Source organism: Colletotrichum higginsianum, chromosome 5, assembly GCF_001672515.1.
Source record: "Colletotrichum higginsianum IMI 349063 chromosome 5, whole genome shotgun sequence".
In the NCBI taxonomy this organism is placed as follows: Eukaryota; Fungi; Ascomycota; class Sordariomycetes; order Glomerellales; family Glomerellaceae; genus Colletotrichum; species Colletotrichum higginsianum.
In genome coordinates, this window is record NC_030958.1 from 2,179,670 (window position 1) to 2,197,012 (window position 17,343).

General features: G+C 57.2%; 4 protein-coding genes across 4 annotated transcripts; 1 reads left to right on the top strand and 3 right to left on the bottom strand.

Annotated features, from left to right (window-relative positions):
• Positions 1-2,426: 2,426 nt before the first annotated feature.
• Positions 2,427-6,518, bottom strand: CH63R_07566 (Hsp90-like protein; the record flags this gene model as incomplete). The annotated part of the gene is made up of 1 exon (XM_018302541.1): positions 2,427-6,518. One exon carries the CDS (start codon positions 6,516-6,518, stop codon positions 2,427-2,429), a length of 4,092 nt encoding a protein of 1,363 aa, XP_018157319.1.
• Positions 6,519-10,725: 4,207 nt separating this feature from the next.
• On the bottom strand, positions 10,726-11,636 carry CH63R_07567 (Mpv17/PMP22 family protein; the record flags this gene model as incomplete). Its single annotated transcript, XM_018302542.1, has 3 exons — positions 10,726-11,236; positions 11,347-11,426; positions 11,538-11,636. 3 exons carry the CDS (start codon positions 11,634-11,636, stop codon positions 10,726-10,728), a joined length of 690 nt encoding a protein of 229 aa, XP_018157320.1.
• A 1,234-nt stretch (positions 11,637-12,870) lies between these two features.
• On the bottom strand, positions 12,871-14,217 carry CH63R_07568 (ER to golgi transport protein yif1; the record flags this gene model as incomplete). The annotated part of the gene is made up of 3 exons (XM_018302543.1): positions 12,871-13,035; positions 13,091-13,618; positions 13,720-14,217. The coding sequence occupies 3 exons, from the start codon at positions 14,215-14,217 to the stop codon at positions 12,871-12,873; spliced, it is 1,191 nt and encodes a 396-aa protein (XP_018157321.1).
• A 343-nt stretch (positions 14,218-14,560) lies between these two features.
• CH63R_07569 (SRP54-type protein) lies at positions 14,561-16,799 on the top strand (the record flags this gene model as incomplete). The annotated part of the gene is made up of 4 exons (XM_018302544.1): positions 14,561-14,785; positions 14,848-15,133; positions 15,234-16,480; positions 16,554-16,799. The coding sequence occupies 4 exons, from the start codon at positions 14,561-14,563 to the stop codon at positions 16,797-16,799; spliced, it is 2,004 nt and encodes a 667-aa protein (XP_018157322.1).
• Between the last annotated feature and the right edge of the window lie 544 nt (positions 16,800-17,343).

A 17,343-nucleotide genomic window follows, 5' to 3' on the forward strand; every position in this document is an offset into this window, starting at 1 on the left:
CAGGGCTGGGCTGTGGAGGACACGTTTGGGGGCCAAAAGCCGAGAGACGGTGGCAGCGTGGGAGGAGTCTGTGGGGGTACAAGTAGTGCTCGTGGAGGAACGACGATCGAGAAAAAAGGGAGCAGGCAGAAGAGAAGGGAACGACGGGGGGCATAGGGAGGCTAGCGGAGAGTTTATATCTCGGATTCCTCGAGGGGGGGGGGAGGGCGTGGTGAGTACCTAGTCAGTTTGTGCAAGGCAGCTAGCTCGTTACTTGCTCCGTTCTAATCGCGATCGGTTGAAGACGGGGGTCGTGCGAGGTGGGAGCTCCTGGGCTTTCCTTTCCGTCCGGCTGCTGTTGCTGCTACTGCTGCTACTGCACTCCGAGGGGGGTTGTGTGGCGTGTGTGCGTGCGTGCGTGCGTTTGTTTGGTTTCGATGCAAGAGAACCTTGGCGAGGTACCTGAGCTCCTGATGCCAGTACAGAGTATCCCCGCCCGATCTCACGTAGAAGTCACACAGCGACGGTGGGGGGAAGGGGGGAAGGGACGGCACGACTGACTCCACCTCCAATGGCACTTGCGGCGCGTGTCTTCACGACTTTCCTCGACGAGGGCGTCTTGCACACATAACCGCGGACTTACACAACGCCTCTTTGGCTGCTTCTTCCATTGTTTCGGGGGTGGGACGATTTGGGGGACCGGAACCCGTCGTCGTCCACCTCTGTTTGCCCCGCACACGGCGACTTCGAGAGACAGCAAGCGCCAGGCCGACGGACCCCCGAAAAATAAGCTTCCTATACCCTCCGGAATACTCTCGCCAGGCGCCCGTCGCGATCCGTGTCGTTCAAAGCCTATTTGGGTAGGTAGCTAGCTAGCTGGCCCGGCTAACACGCACGGATGCATTCTATGGAGAAGGGAGAAAAAGCCGCCTCGCAGGGCTCGCCAGTCCCTCGAGATCGCCTCGAGAACCGCTGTCCTCGCGTGCTTTTTTGGCGCGTCGAGACGACCATCTCACATGCTAACTAACCATGTCCCACCCCAAGCGTCCTCCTCCTCGCCTGAACACGCCAGAACACAACACAACATCCATCCATCCCTCCCCCCTCACGAAAGCAACGCCCGAGTCGGCCCGTCCGTCGTGCTTTCCTTCTCCTTACGCCATTTTCACCCAGCTATCTATCTATTGGAAGAAAAGGAAGAGAGAGGGCGGAGGGGAAACCCCCCTTACCATTGTTCCAGCTGCCCCTCCCTCTGGAAGATCGCCCCATTCCTGAAAGGCCGCCTCAGCAATTGTCTTTCAAATGTCGCCGGACGACAAAAGACCATCGGCCCTGCCCTCCCCCCGCTGCCAGCCCCGCGGCGCCCACGGTGGGGCCGTGTGTGGCCTTCGAAAAGCCTCCCGATCCACCAAAACGCAAACTCACCCCCCTGCATATGCCCCCCCTCCCACTCCTTCACCCCTCCTTCACCCCCCTCCTTCACCCATCCGCCCATCCACCCATCTCCTCCAAGAAAAATCCAACCAATCACGAATTTCTCCGTCTCACCTCACACTCTTCTTTCGTCTAGATCCCTGGGAGTCCAGCTCTTGGGTACAACCTCACCTGGTGGACTTGCCAGCAATCCCTCCTCCTCCTCCTCCTCTTCCTTCTTCGCCCTCGCCAGACCCTAGAGTCAATACGCTTTCACCACCCTCTCTTGCGACGGGTAAACGCTCGACGAAACAAGCCTTGGAAAGCAGCACGGCTTGTAACCCGCCAAGAGTCAACCACAATATCCAACGAGCACGCCAGACCACACACAAACACACCCACTCCCCTGAATAGCCTCGGGCGAGCCCGGTGGCTTATAGCACTCGCAGGAAGACAAGACAGTCAAAAGATCCAGGCCACATCACCCTCAAGCACCACAACAAGCACGGGGCCTCGAGGCACGCATAGCATAGGTTTAGGCCGTCTGGTATTCTTCCGTCCCTTCATCCACGTTCGTTGTTCAATATCCACACCCCAGTGACCGACCAGCGTCTCCATCTACCACCGAAATGGCCAGGATCCGCCCTTCTATGTGATATTATCTCCTTCCCACCTATACTGACTGGCCTTCGAGAGCCGTGGTCGACCCTCACCGCTTTCCGTCATCCAACGCCAAGCGTCTCCTGCGTGTGCCATCCAACCTCTGGGGGTCTTCCTGTTGGCCAGCAGCCACGCCAGGTCTGGTATCTTTGTTCTTCCTACCCACGGGCAATCGTTCCGTGACATCAACATGTGTGGCCGAGCCAGTGCCCGGAAGCAGTCCCCCTCCCCGAGCCCAGTCCTGCTGCGGCTCCCTTTTCCTAAACGCCGTCGTGCGCCCATCTCTACACCATCACCAAACCATTGGTGGCACATGTGGCCCATGTGACCGATCCCATTTCCCCTCTGTCACCTTCTCGGTACCCTCTCCGTCCTTACAGCACAGGCGAGCCGAGTGGGATACCTCCCATCCGCCGGACCACCACTTGCATCTTCTCGATGAGCTCTGGCATCCGATAGGGCTTGACAAGCACGTCGTCGCACCCCGCGTTCTTGGCGTCTTGCATCTGCTCTGGCCTCGCGTTGGCGCTGACGGCGATGATGGGAATTCTTCCGCCGCTGCCACAAAACACTCTCCCCTCGCGCTCCAGTTCTCGGATCCGCCGTGTGCAAGTCAGACCGTCCTGTACCGGCATTTCAATGTCCATGAGTATCATGTTGATACTCACGGGGGGGCCCCGAGAATTCGACGTGCTGTGGGTAAAGTACTCCTGCTCCTCGTGGCGCTGCAGAGCCATGGACTGCATGAGCCTCTCCAGGGCCTCGATTCCGTGATTGGCCACGTCGACGGTGTACCCCCTATCCTGGAGGCCTCGGCGAGTGATTTGCTGGTTAATTAGGTTGTCCTCCACGACAAGGATGCCGTCAAGTCGGCTGTCGTGACTCTTGAGCTTTGGCCGCGAGCTAGGTGTCCTTTGCTCGTTCGTGGGGGGCCTGGCACGGGGGACGGTGAGTGGGGTGTTGGCCGCTGTGGCCAGAGTCGTCATCCTTGCGGCCGCGGCCGCAGACTCGGCTTCCCTCCGTGACGCTTCCGTCGGCACGTATGCCTCGATGAAGAAGGCGAATGTGGATCCCACTCCTGGCAAGCTGGACACGCCGATGGCTCCCTTTTGCAGCTCCGTCAACCGCCGCGAAATGAATAGCCCGAGCCCCGAACCGCCGTACTTGACATGGGTCCGCGAGCTCGCCTGCACGAACCGATTGAAGAGGTTGGACTTCTCGTCTTCGGACAGACCCTGGCCAGTGTCCTTGACCTCGAACATGATGTATACCGGATCCGTGCGGCTGTCGAGGGCAGGCTGCTCATACTCCGACTCCTCCTTGCAGGATCGGGGGATGAACGTTACTGGAGATGTCTCGTCCGTCGGCCGTTCTCGGGACGCCTTCATGCAGACTGAGACATTTCTGATGGATCCCGATTTTGTGAATTTGAGCGCGTTAGTGAGCAGGTTGATGAGCACCTGCTTGACGCGAGACGGGTCGAGGTCGAGATAGACGTGCCCAAGTTCCTTGTATGACTTGTCGACAGTCATCTTCAGATCAATGTCGACGCGGCGTGCCTCCACATCGAACATCTTGATGGCTTCTTCCCCAATTTGCACCGGGTCGACCGTACAGGGAGTGACGGCCAAGAGCTTCGAGTCCAGCTTGGACATGGTCAGAATGTCGTCCACGATCCTTTTCTGGTGTTGCGCACAAGCAACAATGGTCTCGGCGTTCTCGATGCTATCCGAGAGGAGCTGCTTCACGTCGAAATGTCTGTCGCCGTTCTCCTCGGTTGCTGTGGGGATCTTCGGACCGGGTGGCTGATTGACAAGCTCCTCGCATCTCGCGAGAGAGGCAATTATGGCATCGGAGCAATGAACAATGGCGCTGAGCGGATTGCGCATCTCGTGAGACGTCATGTCGATGAAGTTGTCCTGTTGCCGCTTCGAGTCGATCGCTTCCTCGGTCCGCTGAGTCTCCAGTTCGAGTTGCCATTTCTGTAACGAGACGTCGCTGACACAGCCAGTGAACGATTGGACGATGCCATCCGAGTTGCAGACCGGCATCAGTGTCGCGTTCACCCATCTCGGCGCTGTGATCTGGTTCCCTCCAGCGTCTTCGGCCGTCCATGTGGTCTTGAGACGAATCTCGGCCGTCTGAGGCTTCTTCTCCGACACTAGCCGGGTCACGCTCTCACTCAAATTTGGAAGGTCGTCCTGGACCACTGAGATCTCCCACGGCCGTACCTCGTGCTGCATTGGGTCCACCTTGTTTATCCCACACAATTCGAAAAAGACGTTGTTTGCGCCGAGAAGGCGTCCTCCGGTATCCATGTCAAACATCCCGACAGTGGCAAGCTCGGCCATTCTCTTCAGATTCTCCGCTTGTTGGGCTCTTCGAGTGGCTTCATCGGCAGTCCGCTTGTGGGCGGTGATATCAGTAAGGCAAGTAAAAGTTCGAATGATGGTCCCATCCGTTGCTCGTTCTGCCCTGGCCTGCGCCATGACATGTCGCTCCATGTCATCATCCAGGTCGCCATACAAGTCGGCTTTGAAGGGGGATCTCCGTGCTAACATGTTATTGGTATGTTCAGTCCCTCGCACACGGAACTCGAACTCAACCTCATCCTCTGTCCGCAGCTCCTTGTACGCCTCACGGATCTTCTCTCGATCTGCCTCCAACACGCAAGAGAAAGAGCCTCTGTCCTTAGCGTTGGCATCAGGATATCCTGTTATACGGTACCAAAGGCTGTTGGCAAAGGTGATGTTTCCCTGGTGATCACCAATCGAGAAACCGTTAGGTATGAAGTCGGAAACCGACTGGAACAGCCGTGTGTACTCCGTTGCTTCCTTTGTCTGATATGCAAGCTTTTCCTTCAGCATGGCCTGGTCGTAGGCAGCTTGTTCAGCTGCATTTCTTCCCCGGCGCCTTTCTTCTTCCAGCAAGACCGTGCATGCCAGCGATGTTGCCAGCTTCTGTGCAAGGAGTTGGATGTAGAGAGTGTAGGCATCGTCATATGGCCGTCGAGGATTGAGGCCCAACACCAGGAGCCCCATAACCTCCTCCTCCTTCGTGGGTCGGATGGGCAGGACGATGGCGGCCTCGCAGGCATCGCCAAAACCAGGCCACTGCAAGCCATCCAGTAGCTCTTTTGATAGACTGCCGTCTGATGTGCTGATTATCAGCGGTCCCTGACTGCGCAGGGCGGCTCGGAACTGTGGCGCCAGGCCTGCGTCGGTTTCCTTAAGTCGAAGGGTTTCAGGCATGATGGGATGATTTCCCGGAACCCCGAGGGCGCCCTCCAGGCGACAAACATGGTTACACTCGTGTCGCGGCTCGCTTTCCGAGTCCGATGAACCGTCGCAGGCGATCGAGTACAACATGGCGAGCGGTATGTCATATGCAGGATCGCATTCCGAAAGCTCTTCGATCAGCTTGCTCCAGTACGACTTGACGTCTTTGGCGGTGCCCAGCTCCTCGCCCATATCCACAAGCATCTGGATCCGTCGGCGGAACAGGTGGTATAGCGTCGTGTCTGATATCAGGTGGATGAAGCCGAGGCATTCGTTATTTTGCACAACAGGAACAATGGACCATTTCAGGTATGTCTCCAGGGGCGGACTGTCGCGCTGCTTGACAAAAAACCGAAAAACCTCTTCGTTGTTAGCCCGCCGGCTCTGTCCGGGATTTTTCATCATATCTGTGAGTTGATCTGCAATCTCGGGGAACACCTCGGTTACGGAATGGCCCATCAGGTCGGGGTGACGGGCTCCAATCATCTCCCCATAGGCCTCGTTGTATACTGTGGTGAACTTGCTGCCCCAATAGATGGCGGTAGGCTGGGAGTTGCACAAAATCTGGCTGTACGACTGATGGAGCAGGGATGGCCATCGGTCCATGGGCCCCAGAGGAGTTGCACTCCAGTCTATGCTGTCGACCATGTCGAGAAAAGGCTCCTGATCCGGCATGAACTCTGGCAAGACCAAGGGCGGCTCGGTGGCCGCTCGAACGATTCGAGGGTTAGGCGAATCAGCCTCTTCCAAGAACTCTGGCGAAGACATGGATGGGACAGTCGAAATACGCGGATGCAAGATCCCGCTGCCGGTTTCTCTCCCCCTCGACGCATCAAGACGTGTCTTCTTCAGCGGCTCTGACGAGATCGAGAAGTCGTTGGAGCTCACAACGACCCATTTGGAGAGCACGGTGTTCCGAGTCCAGAGATGGTGGCTGTACTGAAAGGAGTGAGAGGGGTTAGCGTCCTGGGCGGTGATCCAATCCCTGAACCTCGTGTGGTCGCGGCTCGAGAGAGACACGAGGACGTCGGAAAGGGCTGGCTTTCTTTCGAGGGCCGGGTTGCTGTAGACGACCTCGGCGTGGGCAGGGTCCTCGAGCGAGGCTTGAAGCGCCACGACGAATGTCGGTCGAGGGTCGGACTCGAGCAGGTCAACGACGCCCACACCGAGGAGCGGGGGAGGATGCATGACGGCGTGCAAGGCGCGAGGACTCCGCTCAGCCAAGGAAACGGCAGATCTTGTTGTCAGTATCTGTGTCTTCTCTCATTCTCAACCAATGGCCGTTCGCGAGTGAGATGCTGCAGCCAGGCCGAGCCACGTCCTTCTTGCGATTCCCTCGCTGAAGGGGAAGTGACAAGTCTGAGGTCTAAAGTCTGGAGTCGGGCCCGCCGAAGAAGGTGAACGCCGAATGGACGGGGAGGGCGTGCTAACAAGGCGCAAATCAAGGTGAGTGATGCTCGCTCGGGGGTGGCGATTCAGGAGCAGGAGATGCGGGAGGAGGGGCGCAAGATGAGAGGCAGAGAGAGAAAAAGCGTCACGGGCGAGCTGGGGCGCCTAACGTGTGGAAGAGTGGCCCAAAGTGGATGAAGCGGACGAGGGTAGTCGAGGCCGGAAGTTGCGATTCTGCTTTGCCGGGTGGGGATGGGGATGGGCACCCGCGGCGACACAACCCAGTCTGATTTACCAGGCCGGCAGGACCAAAGCTGATTTAACCTGGCGGGTGGGGCCCAATCAAGCTTGTCGGATGGAGGGGAGCAGGCAGGGAGGGCACTGGATGTTTTGTTTATCGTGGATGCGCCGTCCGGTTGGCAGTTGTGGAAATCTGCACCGGGTGGATATTTCGCATCGGACCTTGGCCGATATTGGGGTCGACAGTGTGATAATTAGAGTTGGTGCTGCACAGAGAGCATAAAAGAGAGAGGAAACCAGAGAAGCGAAACAGGCGATCGGTGCGTGAGATGGCCTATCCCGACTTGTCTTATGCAAAGCTGCTGCAGGACGGACAACGAATGCGTCTAGAGGTGCAGGGAGAGGGAAAAATAAAAAGTTGAGATGGCAGGAGGGCATGGAAGAATAGACGAAGAGGGAAGGAAGACGACTGGTGGATAGACACCAGGTCTCGGGGGACGTAGCGGGACGTAGCGGGACGCAGACGGGGACGTAGACGGGGCTAGCTTTGGGGGCTGGAGGTCGGACGTCGCAATGTGGCTTGGTACGCGCAGATGATGGCGGTCTCTTTAGAAACGACTTGTCGGCCTCTGTGGTGCCGCCCAAGTGCCGATCCTCTTTGTCCCTCCCCCCCTAGATGTGGTGCAAGGGACTCACTCTGGGTCTGACCGTCAAGACGATGAATTGGGGATGTGGGTGGGTACGAGGAACAATAGGAAGAAAAAAAAAGAAGAGGCGGGTGAGGGAGAGGGAATAAAGACACAGACCAAGCCGGCAGGGTAGCTACTGTGTAGGTGTGAGTAAGGTTGGGACATCTCGGGACTGGGAAGCAGACTGATGACGATGGCTGCTGTTCAAGGTAGGTACTTGTCATGTACGGATCTTAGGTTTGATATGTACCATGACGCCGGCTCGAGCACGAGCGTTGCGAGGTAAGGAGCTTGAGATTCCTTCCGACGACGGGCAACAGAGACAACAACTAGGACTGGTTTATCGGCGCTTCCATGCCATCCATCCCCTTTTTAGTGCCGCGTCTCAGCCCTCGCTCTCATAAAGGGGCACCGTCCCTCGGTCTCCTCCCTCCTACGACACCGGTCAGGCACAATAAGGATCGGGATGGAGTGGGTCGAAGCTACAAACGCAAAGCTTCGAGGTTGCGGCGAAAGTAGGCGGTGAAGAGCGGATCGCCTCCCAGTCGTCGCTCCGCGCGCGTGTATGTGTATATGCTGTAGCTGGAGATGAAGTGGCCGGGCGTGAGATCGGGTGGAATTCGAACCCGAAGATGGCTCGGCACGAACCTGACAGTCGCATACAGATCAACTAGCGATGAGATGCTGCCAGGCGAGGGAAATCGCAGCAGGACAGCCGGCGACGGGAACGGGGGCAGGCAAAAAGCGGGACATGCAGACAGAGGGAAAACGCAGCCGCTGTTCTGCCCCACAACAGAATCAACGGCGCACTCGCCAACCATGGGGGCCCTTGACAGCTGTTGACGCTCTTGTGTGAGCGAGTACATCAGCGTGATACCAACACCGGGCATCTAGGTGCCTGCGTAGGTAGGTCTACCTAGGCAGAATAAAATGTACAGTTCTCTCCTGCCTTATCTGCTTCAGAGGATCGCCGCCTTACTTGGTTTCTTTCCGCCTCCGCCTGCCTCTTTCCATCTGCTTTCTATTTCGACACGTCCTGATGATGAGCAAACACAGCGAAACCATCCTTAGCTCGCCGTCCTGACCGTTTGTGCCCCCAAGGACCTCTATAAGGTACCTCCTCTTGTACGTACTGCATGCACGCTACCTAGGTATCTACCTAGTATAGATGCCTCACTAGCCGCAACGCCCGCTCATTTGCCAGTGACGCAGTGTCTTCCCCACACGTCATCCCGACCTCACACGTGGGGTCGCAATGCTGCAAAATCACTGCTCCCCGTCGTCGTTAGTGCTTCTCGGCTGCCCCTCCAGCTCCATGCTCGCCTCTTGCCAGGCCCGTTCGTTCTCGGAGTCCCATCCGGATTTTGTTTGTTTTGCTCTGTCTAGTTAGTCGGTTGTAGTAGTTGCCTCCCTCCTCTCGCGAGCCTCTCAGCCGGTTCCTGGGGCTGGAAAGAGTGCTCCGAGGTGCGTGCACTGTGCACTGTGCAGCGCCCGCGCGAGCCCGATCTCCTCCCGCCCCCGCCATGCGCCGTCAGCCCGTTCTGCGCTGCGCTCAGTGACGTCACATGGCCCTGAACAGAAACGCCCTTTGACACAAAAAAACTTGGGGCCAGTTTGACCAATCGCGGGCCTTCGTGGCTCAATTCCTTTCCTTTCAGCTGTTTCTTCTTCTTCTTTTCTGCCGACGCGTAACTGCGCAGCCAATGAGATCTCGTGGAGCATTTGATACGGGAGGAGCAGGCTCCGGAACATGCACCCAACGACGCTTGCCTTGAAGTGGTCCTCCGATGTCCCATCCAAACGGAGCGTAGCGCTGGAGACTAGAGGTGCGCCTGCGGCACGCACCCAATCTTGATGTGTGCTCCACTCACTCTCATGTGTTCTGCTCTGTTCACTACACTACATCTGGACTACTGTCTATAGTAAGCGTATCTATCTGGTGCTCGGCCGCCGGTGTTGACTTGGGAGACATGTCCTCTCCCCTCTCGTTTGTGGTCCAATCACGGTTCCTTCCAATCGACTTCACAAACCTGCGGCTACACAAACGGCGTCCCCAATGTCTTGGCTAAGGAATTCCAACGTCACTCGCCCTTTAAGCCAGCCGTCTCACCGGCGACTCAGGCAGGCAGACAGGCAGGCCGCCTACCATACATAGTCTCATTCAGCAAACTCTTTTGACCAACATATAGCACATGATGCAACGCTTTCAAATGATCTCATCTGCAAACCTCCTCTTCGTTTCTCTCTATTTTCCACAATACGAAAATAGTACAGAGTCGATACGAGACCCGTGAGACAGGTGGAAGGCAAACTCACTCCTTCCTATCGGAGAGGTGCCCCTCTCTCCCCAACTCAACTACTAGATCGCCCAATGGCAACATCTCAAGGTTTAAAATAAAAAAGGTCATCGGGTCCGAGTCTCTTTGCAATCCAGACTGAAAGACATGGATGGCATCTTGTCATACAACCAGCTCGACCTCACACGTCGCGTGGTATGCGTCCAAGACAGTCTCCATCACCCTCACACCCCCAAAACATGCCAGCCAGTCTGGCAAAAAATGGCAACGACTATCCGAGATATCACGGTTTCCGTGCCGGCACCGTACGCTTCTCGACCCCTGTTCAGAAGAACCCTCTCGAGAACGAGTCTCGCTTCAGACTCGCGGACCTTCATTGTGGCCAACGGCGCTTCTCCGGGATGCAAGGCTTGCGACTGGCAGCGAGATTTGTAAAGTTCCGTATGTGATCGAGCAGTGATATGAATGTTGTATTCTTCTATAGAACTGGGCCAGGAGACCGTACGTTGCCTCCGTTTGAAAAGAGCCATCAATCTATCTACGTTGTTCGATTCGAGATCCAGCAGGCGGCCCTGCCGTGCCTCGAACCGGTGTAAGAAAAGAATGGGGAGGGGAAAGCTCAGAAAAAGAAAAAAAAACTACCACGTCTCTTCCGTGCATGCCATTCCAATGGTCGCTCTATCCGCAAACCCCAATCATCGTCAGTCTACCATTTTCGCCAGCCCCCACCCCACGCTCTAACCCCTCCGGTGACTTACACCGCCACTAGACAAGTCGGACTCAACGGGCCGCAACCAAGCTCATATAAATACCCCAAGCAACGCCGGCCAAGGCACCGACCAGGTTCCTGCCCTCGATGCTCTTGATGAAGGCAAAGTTGACGAAGCTGACAACGGGCCACAGCTTCAGGCCCGCGAGGAAGATGGACACGAACTCGAGCTGGCTGCTGCGGACGACGGCCCGCCAGTCGACCTTGCTGTAGTCGATGGCGCCGCGCGAGAAGAGGTACGACCCCGAGTGGTGAGCGGCGGCGAGGTGCTCCGGGCGGGTCATGGCAGTCTGGATGCTGTGCATGAACATGCTGAAGGCGAGCGTGTTGAGGGCGGCGCCGACTGTCTGGTCGAGGAACAGCTTGATGAGCGTGTTGCGGATGTTGAGCTTGGGCTCCACAAGCTTGTTCTCGCGCGCCTCGCGGTCCAGCTTCTTTTCGTCATTGGCGGCGGCCGACGCTACGGCATTCTTGGTGGGCGAGACGAGGTAGGCCGGGAAGGTCTCCTCGAGGAAGCCTTGCCTATAGCGGGTTGTGTCAGTCAATATTCTTGAACGCTGACCCAATCTTGAGTCCGAACGAAAGCATCGGCGGTCTCGCGAGAGCGTTTATTTGCCGGTAGAGAGACTCACCACATGAAATTGGGTGGTGTGCTGACGATGGTGTAGATGACAAACTGGAAAACGGGAACCCAGTCAATGACCAGTTGGCTCTGGTCGCAGGGTTAGCAACGGGTCTCGCTCAGGACATGATCAGGCGGCGTTTTAGGATTCGACGACGCAACATATCCCTCCGGCGGTCCTGGCGTATGGAAACATCATACATCGGTTTGGTAGGCCGTCAGGGCTTGGGCCAGTAGGTTGGACGTGCCGCTGAGGACAGCGGACTGGAGGGTCGCCGTGACAATCGGAGGAAGGGCCATGATGACGGCTCTGCGGCTTCTGTGCAGCTGGGTAAAGTGATTCTTGAGGCGAAGTCTTGCGTCCGTATGTGTGAGTGTGTTGATGCTCAGCTATGAGGCGCGATGAGCGATGTCGTGTCGAAACTCCCTTGGTAAGAGCTGGAGCAGTTTGTTCATGCAGCCTCGGTCGGTGTCCCAGTAGGCGATATTTATAAACAGAGACAGCGCGACCAGTGTGAGAGTCTGTTGAGATCTGTTCAAAAGCACTCTGGAAGTTGGCGAATTTGTAATCGGCAAGAGTGTGAGGGCTGACGGGCCGGTGGATTGAAGATTTGGCGGGGGGTTTTTCCCGTTCTAGGAAGGGCGCTGGAACGGCAAGGTGTGGGAGAGCCCGGTTCGTGTGGAGGTGGCCGGCCGAAGTTCGGATCGGCGAATGAGGAACAACCTCGCGCTGACAGGGGGGCTTATAAACAGCTGTCCGTTCGAGTGAAGCTAGTAAGCCCGGTGGCCCAGTTGGCAGCTCCTGGTACCTAGGCAAACATCAGGCGAGTGTCAAAGGTGGCTTTTATTGGGTACTTGCGATCTGGGCCTCAGGTCTGCACCAATACCAGAAGCCTGCCACCACTCTGTGTACTTACTATTACTATCAGTTACGCCTCCGGGTGGTTGCGAGCTCCGGGGAACAGGCAAGCAACGGCAAGGACGCTGCCTGGAAGGGAAACAAAAAAAAATACTTGACGTGTCAACCATCGAAATCTCATTGAAAGAGCACCGCCAAGGCAGCACGATGCGTGCATGATCAGGCGCCGCTCATTACATGCAATTCGAGACCACGATGCACCAATACAGAATCCTGAACGCCGACATATCATGACAGCTCTGTTTCTTCGTCTGTACTGCAGCATCTCAACATCTATTTCGTAACCTATTCCTGGCCACGCCAAGCTACATGGAGCGAGCTTCCTCGTCTCGAGCCCAAGGCAGGCGGTGATAGCACACATCTCGACCGCGTTCCAAGCTCACCAGCAAGCAGCGATAACGCGCTCAGCGACACGACATGCCGCATTATCGTACATGCGTGTTCGATTCTAGAGAAACAACTCGTCTTTTGCAACGGGTCGTTCTTGAACCGGCAACTCTTCTCTTCTATCTGATTTCCTCGCATGCTTCTACCCAGCTGCGCCTGACTCCGTCCCGTGTACGCCTTTTGATTTCGTACTTTTTTTACATCACAACCCCCGCAGGGATAGTCGACTCAAGGTCTCGTAAGGATCCACATGAACAGCAGCTGAACGATGTACGAGTAGAAGAACAGGAACTGGGTCCTCTGGTTTCGCTTGGCTCGGGAATCGCCCGTCTGCATGGGACCGGCGCCATTGGCAGCGTTCTCAGGCAGAAGAACGTACTTGAGAGATCGCATCTGGAGGGGGAAGTTAGTCCATCACGTCTGCGTCAGGGAGTCGATACAACCATACCAAGAACAGAGAATTGGCCAGGAACGTATAGAGAAACACCGACCAGCCGATCCAGCCACCCGTGCCCTTGCCGCCGTTAAAGGTCTCAGCCACGGCGACGGTAACAATGATGCCGACAAACTTGTAGCCCGAGTACGCGATCAGATCGTAGAGCTGCGAGTCGTTCGAGATGCCCAGCAGATAGCAGCCCAGCTTCAGACCCAAAATCTCCGCAACCACTATCACCAGAGCCGTCGATGCCGTGTATCCGAGGAGCTCAGGCTGGAACTGGCCGCGGAGACCGGCGATAAGGGTGGAGAGTAGGATGTACGTTACGACGGCCATGACGGGGATGTACATATCGGGGCTGTTGATGTCGTCCCGCGGCGGGAGATACCATCCTTCTTGACCGCTGGGTCCGACGGACTGCTTGCGCGACCACGGCTTGTGCCTCCAGGGGAAAAGCACGAGGAATAGCTTGTTGATGACGTACGAGTTGGAGACGTTAAAGTAGTGCTTCAGGGCGTTGACGTTGACGTAACGGTTAAACTGCAACGAACGTCAGCGGCGGTGGATTCGATGCATTCTGAAATGTCGGGGCCTCCCCAAAAGATGCGCTTCCCGGGGATTCTCCTTTTCCTCTGACGTACGTTCTGTTCCATGTACTCCTGGCCATGCTTGAAGGCCGTCTGTCCAAATTGCGCCGCAACTTGTGCCGTAGGGTCGTTCATGAACTGCCCGTATGCGCCGAACACATTTCCACTTGTGCCACCCTGCTGCTGATAGGGGCTCCCATAGCTCTGTTGCGATTGGGTTTGCGACACGGGTGGAGGAGGCGAGCGTAGCTGGGGAACCGTCGAGACATGCTGGGGAACCGGGTGGTGCAGGGGAGGTGACTGCCCGTACGTTTGTGGACGCTGCATGATGGGCAAAAAAAAGAGCTGGTTTGTGATTCGGGTATTTTCGTTGGGGTGATCTGGCGAAAAGCTCTGTCGAGGACTGGAATGGCAGCAAAGGAGAGAGAAGGGGGGTTCGATTCGGCGTCGTGGGTGTTTGGATGCCTCCCTTCTGTGAGTCCACGTCGTCTTTGGCGGGCCGCGAGCTGATGTGGATGGAGCTGGTAGGTGTGGAAATGTGTTTACTTCCATGTCATCGGCGAGGGGCCGAGCTCAGACTCCTGCGCACTGTACACACCAAATGTTCTTCGCATGCTGCAGACAGTGCGTCAAACTGACGGATTATCCTCGTCTCCGGAGCTTATCGATAGACCCCCCCGAGCGATGCGGGAGCCAACCCATCTGCGTACGAATGGAATGGTGCATCTTATCGGCCACGGGTCTGTCGCCTGCGCCACAGGACAGCATTTTGGATCATCGAGAAAGTCGCCCCAAAACTGACTGACGGGTTCCCCTCCCTCCTCTTCTCTACGTGTCGTCACTCCCCACGTTTTCTCTGTCGCCGCAACCCAAGGAAACGAAGCGCATACACACAATGTTGGACACATTCGAGATCCTGACCACCTCAGGCGTGGTTCTCTGGTCCAGGACATATGCGCCCGTCAACCCGTCCGTCATCAACAACTTCATCGCCGATGTATTCATTGAGGAGAAGGGCGGCGCCGCCTCGAGCCAGTCCGCGGCCAGCAACCCACCGTACAAGCGCGACCAACACACACTCCGCTACACGTTCGTCAAGGAACTAGGTGTCATCTTCGTGGTATGTCCCCGCGGCCCTCAATGCGCCTCGGTCATGCGTGACACTGACGAACACGTGGGCAGGCCGTGTACAGATCGCTCCTCCACCTGTCGTGGATTGACAAGCTTGTCGACAATATCAAGACGATCTTTGTGGACTTATACGGCGAACAGCTGACGAAGCCCCATACGACATTGGTCGAATGCCACAAGTTCGACGAGTACTTTGACCAGCAGGTCCGAGAGCTCGAGACAACGGGGGCCAAGGGCGATTCCAACATTTCGGAAGCCGAGTTCGCCAAGGAGGAGAAGACGCTGTCCGGGAACCTCGGCGACGATCCGCCTCTCCCCCCTGGTCTGCATTATAGGGGTAAGCGGAATGCGCCGCGCGCACTGCCGTGCGGTTACGAGAACAGGCCATGAGAACATGTCACTAGAACTAACAAGTGCTAACTGTTGGCTTCCACTAGGACGCGGTCTGAACGGCGCGAACGCCGCATCGAACGACTCTACACCTGTCGCGACGCCGACGACTTCGCGGCCCTCGACCCCCGGAACCGGCGGCGTTGTGGTGGGAAAGGCCGGGCCCGTGGCCAAGATGTCGCGGCGCGCGCGCAAGGCCGGCACCTCGGGCCCCGTGTCGTCCGGCGACGAGTCCGCCGGCAGACGGCCCAAGGTCGCGACGAGGTCATCGACGAAGAAGGGTCGCAAGTGGGACGCCGACGGCATGGCGGACGAGGACGACGACGTGGTGCTGGACTACTCGGCCGCCCCGAAGTCGTCGACGAGCGACTCGGAAGCCGAGACCGCCGCGCGCTCGTCGGCCGTCGAGCACGTCGACCACACGACGTGGGGTTCCAAGACGGCAAAGGGGCAGTTCGTGCTCAAGGACCTCGACGACGAAGTGCACAACATCCTCGCCTCGGCGCAGGCCAAGAACAGCACCGCGTCCAAGGCGGAGTCGTCCTCGTCGGGCGGCGGCGGGCTTATCGGGACCGGCCTGAGCACCATCGGCGGACTGTTCCGCAATGTCGTCGGTGGCAAGACTCTCACCAAGGCGGACCTCGACAAGGCCATGAAGGGCATGGAGGAGCACCTCCTCAAGAAGAACGTGGCGCGCGAGGCGGCGGTGCGGCTGTGCGAGGGCGTCGAGAAGGAGCTCCTGGGCGTCAAAACGGGCAACTTCGAGAGCATCAACGCGCGGATTCAGGCTGCCATGGAGGCGTCGCTCACAAAGATGCTCACGCCGACGTCGTCGCTCGACCTCCTCCGCGAGATCGACGCCATCACGGCGCCGCCCGCGACCTCGCTGCGCAGGGCCCGACCCTACGTCATCTCCATCGTCGGTGTCAACGGCGTCGGCAAGTCCACCAACCTCTCCAAGATCTGCTTCTTCCTGCTGCAGAACAAGTACAAGGTCCTCATCGCCGCCGGTGACACGTTCCGTTCCGGCGCCGTCGAGCAGCTCGCCGTCCACGTCCGCAACCTCAAGGAGCTCACGATCCGCGAGGGCGGCCGCGTCGAGCTGTACCAGAAGGGCTACGGCAAGGACGCCGCCACCGTCGCCCGCGACGCCGTCTCGCACGCCGCGCAGGAGGGCTTCGATGTTGTCCTCATCGACACTGCTGGGCGGAGGCACAACGATCAGCGCCTCATGTCGTCGCTGGAGAAGTTTGCCAAGTTTGCCCAACCCGACAAGATTCTCATGGTTGGCGAGGTAAGACCACCCCCACCCCCTTTTGGTCCCTTTGACGCAGCAAAGACTAACACATAATCCCCCTCCCAAAAAGGCCCTCGTCGGCACCGACTCAGTCGCCCAGGCCCGCAACTTCAACGCCGCGTTCGGCGCCGTCCGCACCCTCGACGGCTTCATCATCTCAAAGTGCGACACGGTCGGCAACATGGTCGGCACCCTCGTCAGCCTCGTCCACGCCACAAACGTCCCCGTTCTCTTCGTCGGCGTCGGCCAGCACTACTCGGACCTGCGCAACTTCTCCGTGAAGTGGGCAGTCGAGAAGCTCCTGAGCAGTTCTTGAAGAAGAAGAGGAAGAGGAAGACATGGGAAACAAAACCAAATCCCATCTCCCTGTCACCATCACCACTACTAGTACTCCTACTACCACCTCGGATGAGGGGACGTGTAAAAAAAAAAAAAAAAAAAGAAACAGGCAGTCTCTTTTCTGGGCGGGGATTGCATACATATACCTCTTTCTAATACGACCTGAATGAAATGAAGAAGAAAACAAAGCAAACAAGCGTTCAAGGCCCGATGATGACCCCCCCCCTCTCCAATATGGGTATTCCCCAGAGCTATTCGTCATTGTTGATCGGTGATACGTGATCCATATTGATGTTTCGGAACGCTCCTCGAGATCTTGCCAAGAGGCGCACCAATCTCACACCCGTCGCGACTAGTCCGAATTCACCAGGACACAATGCACATGAGTCTCGACCAAAGGTAGTATTAGCCAGATCAGGCTTGCAAATTAATACTATATACGTTCTTGTGTAGTGAAGCAATAGCGAGGGAGCAATGGTAGTATAGTCGGGCCAACTAGGTAGCGAGCGAGAACTTCTGCA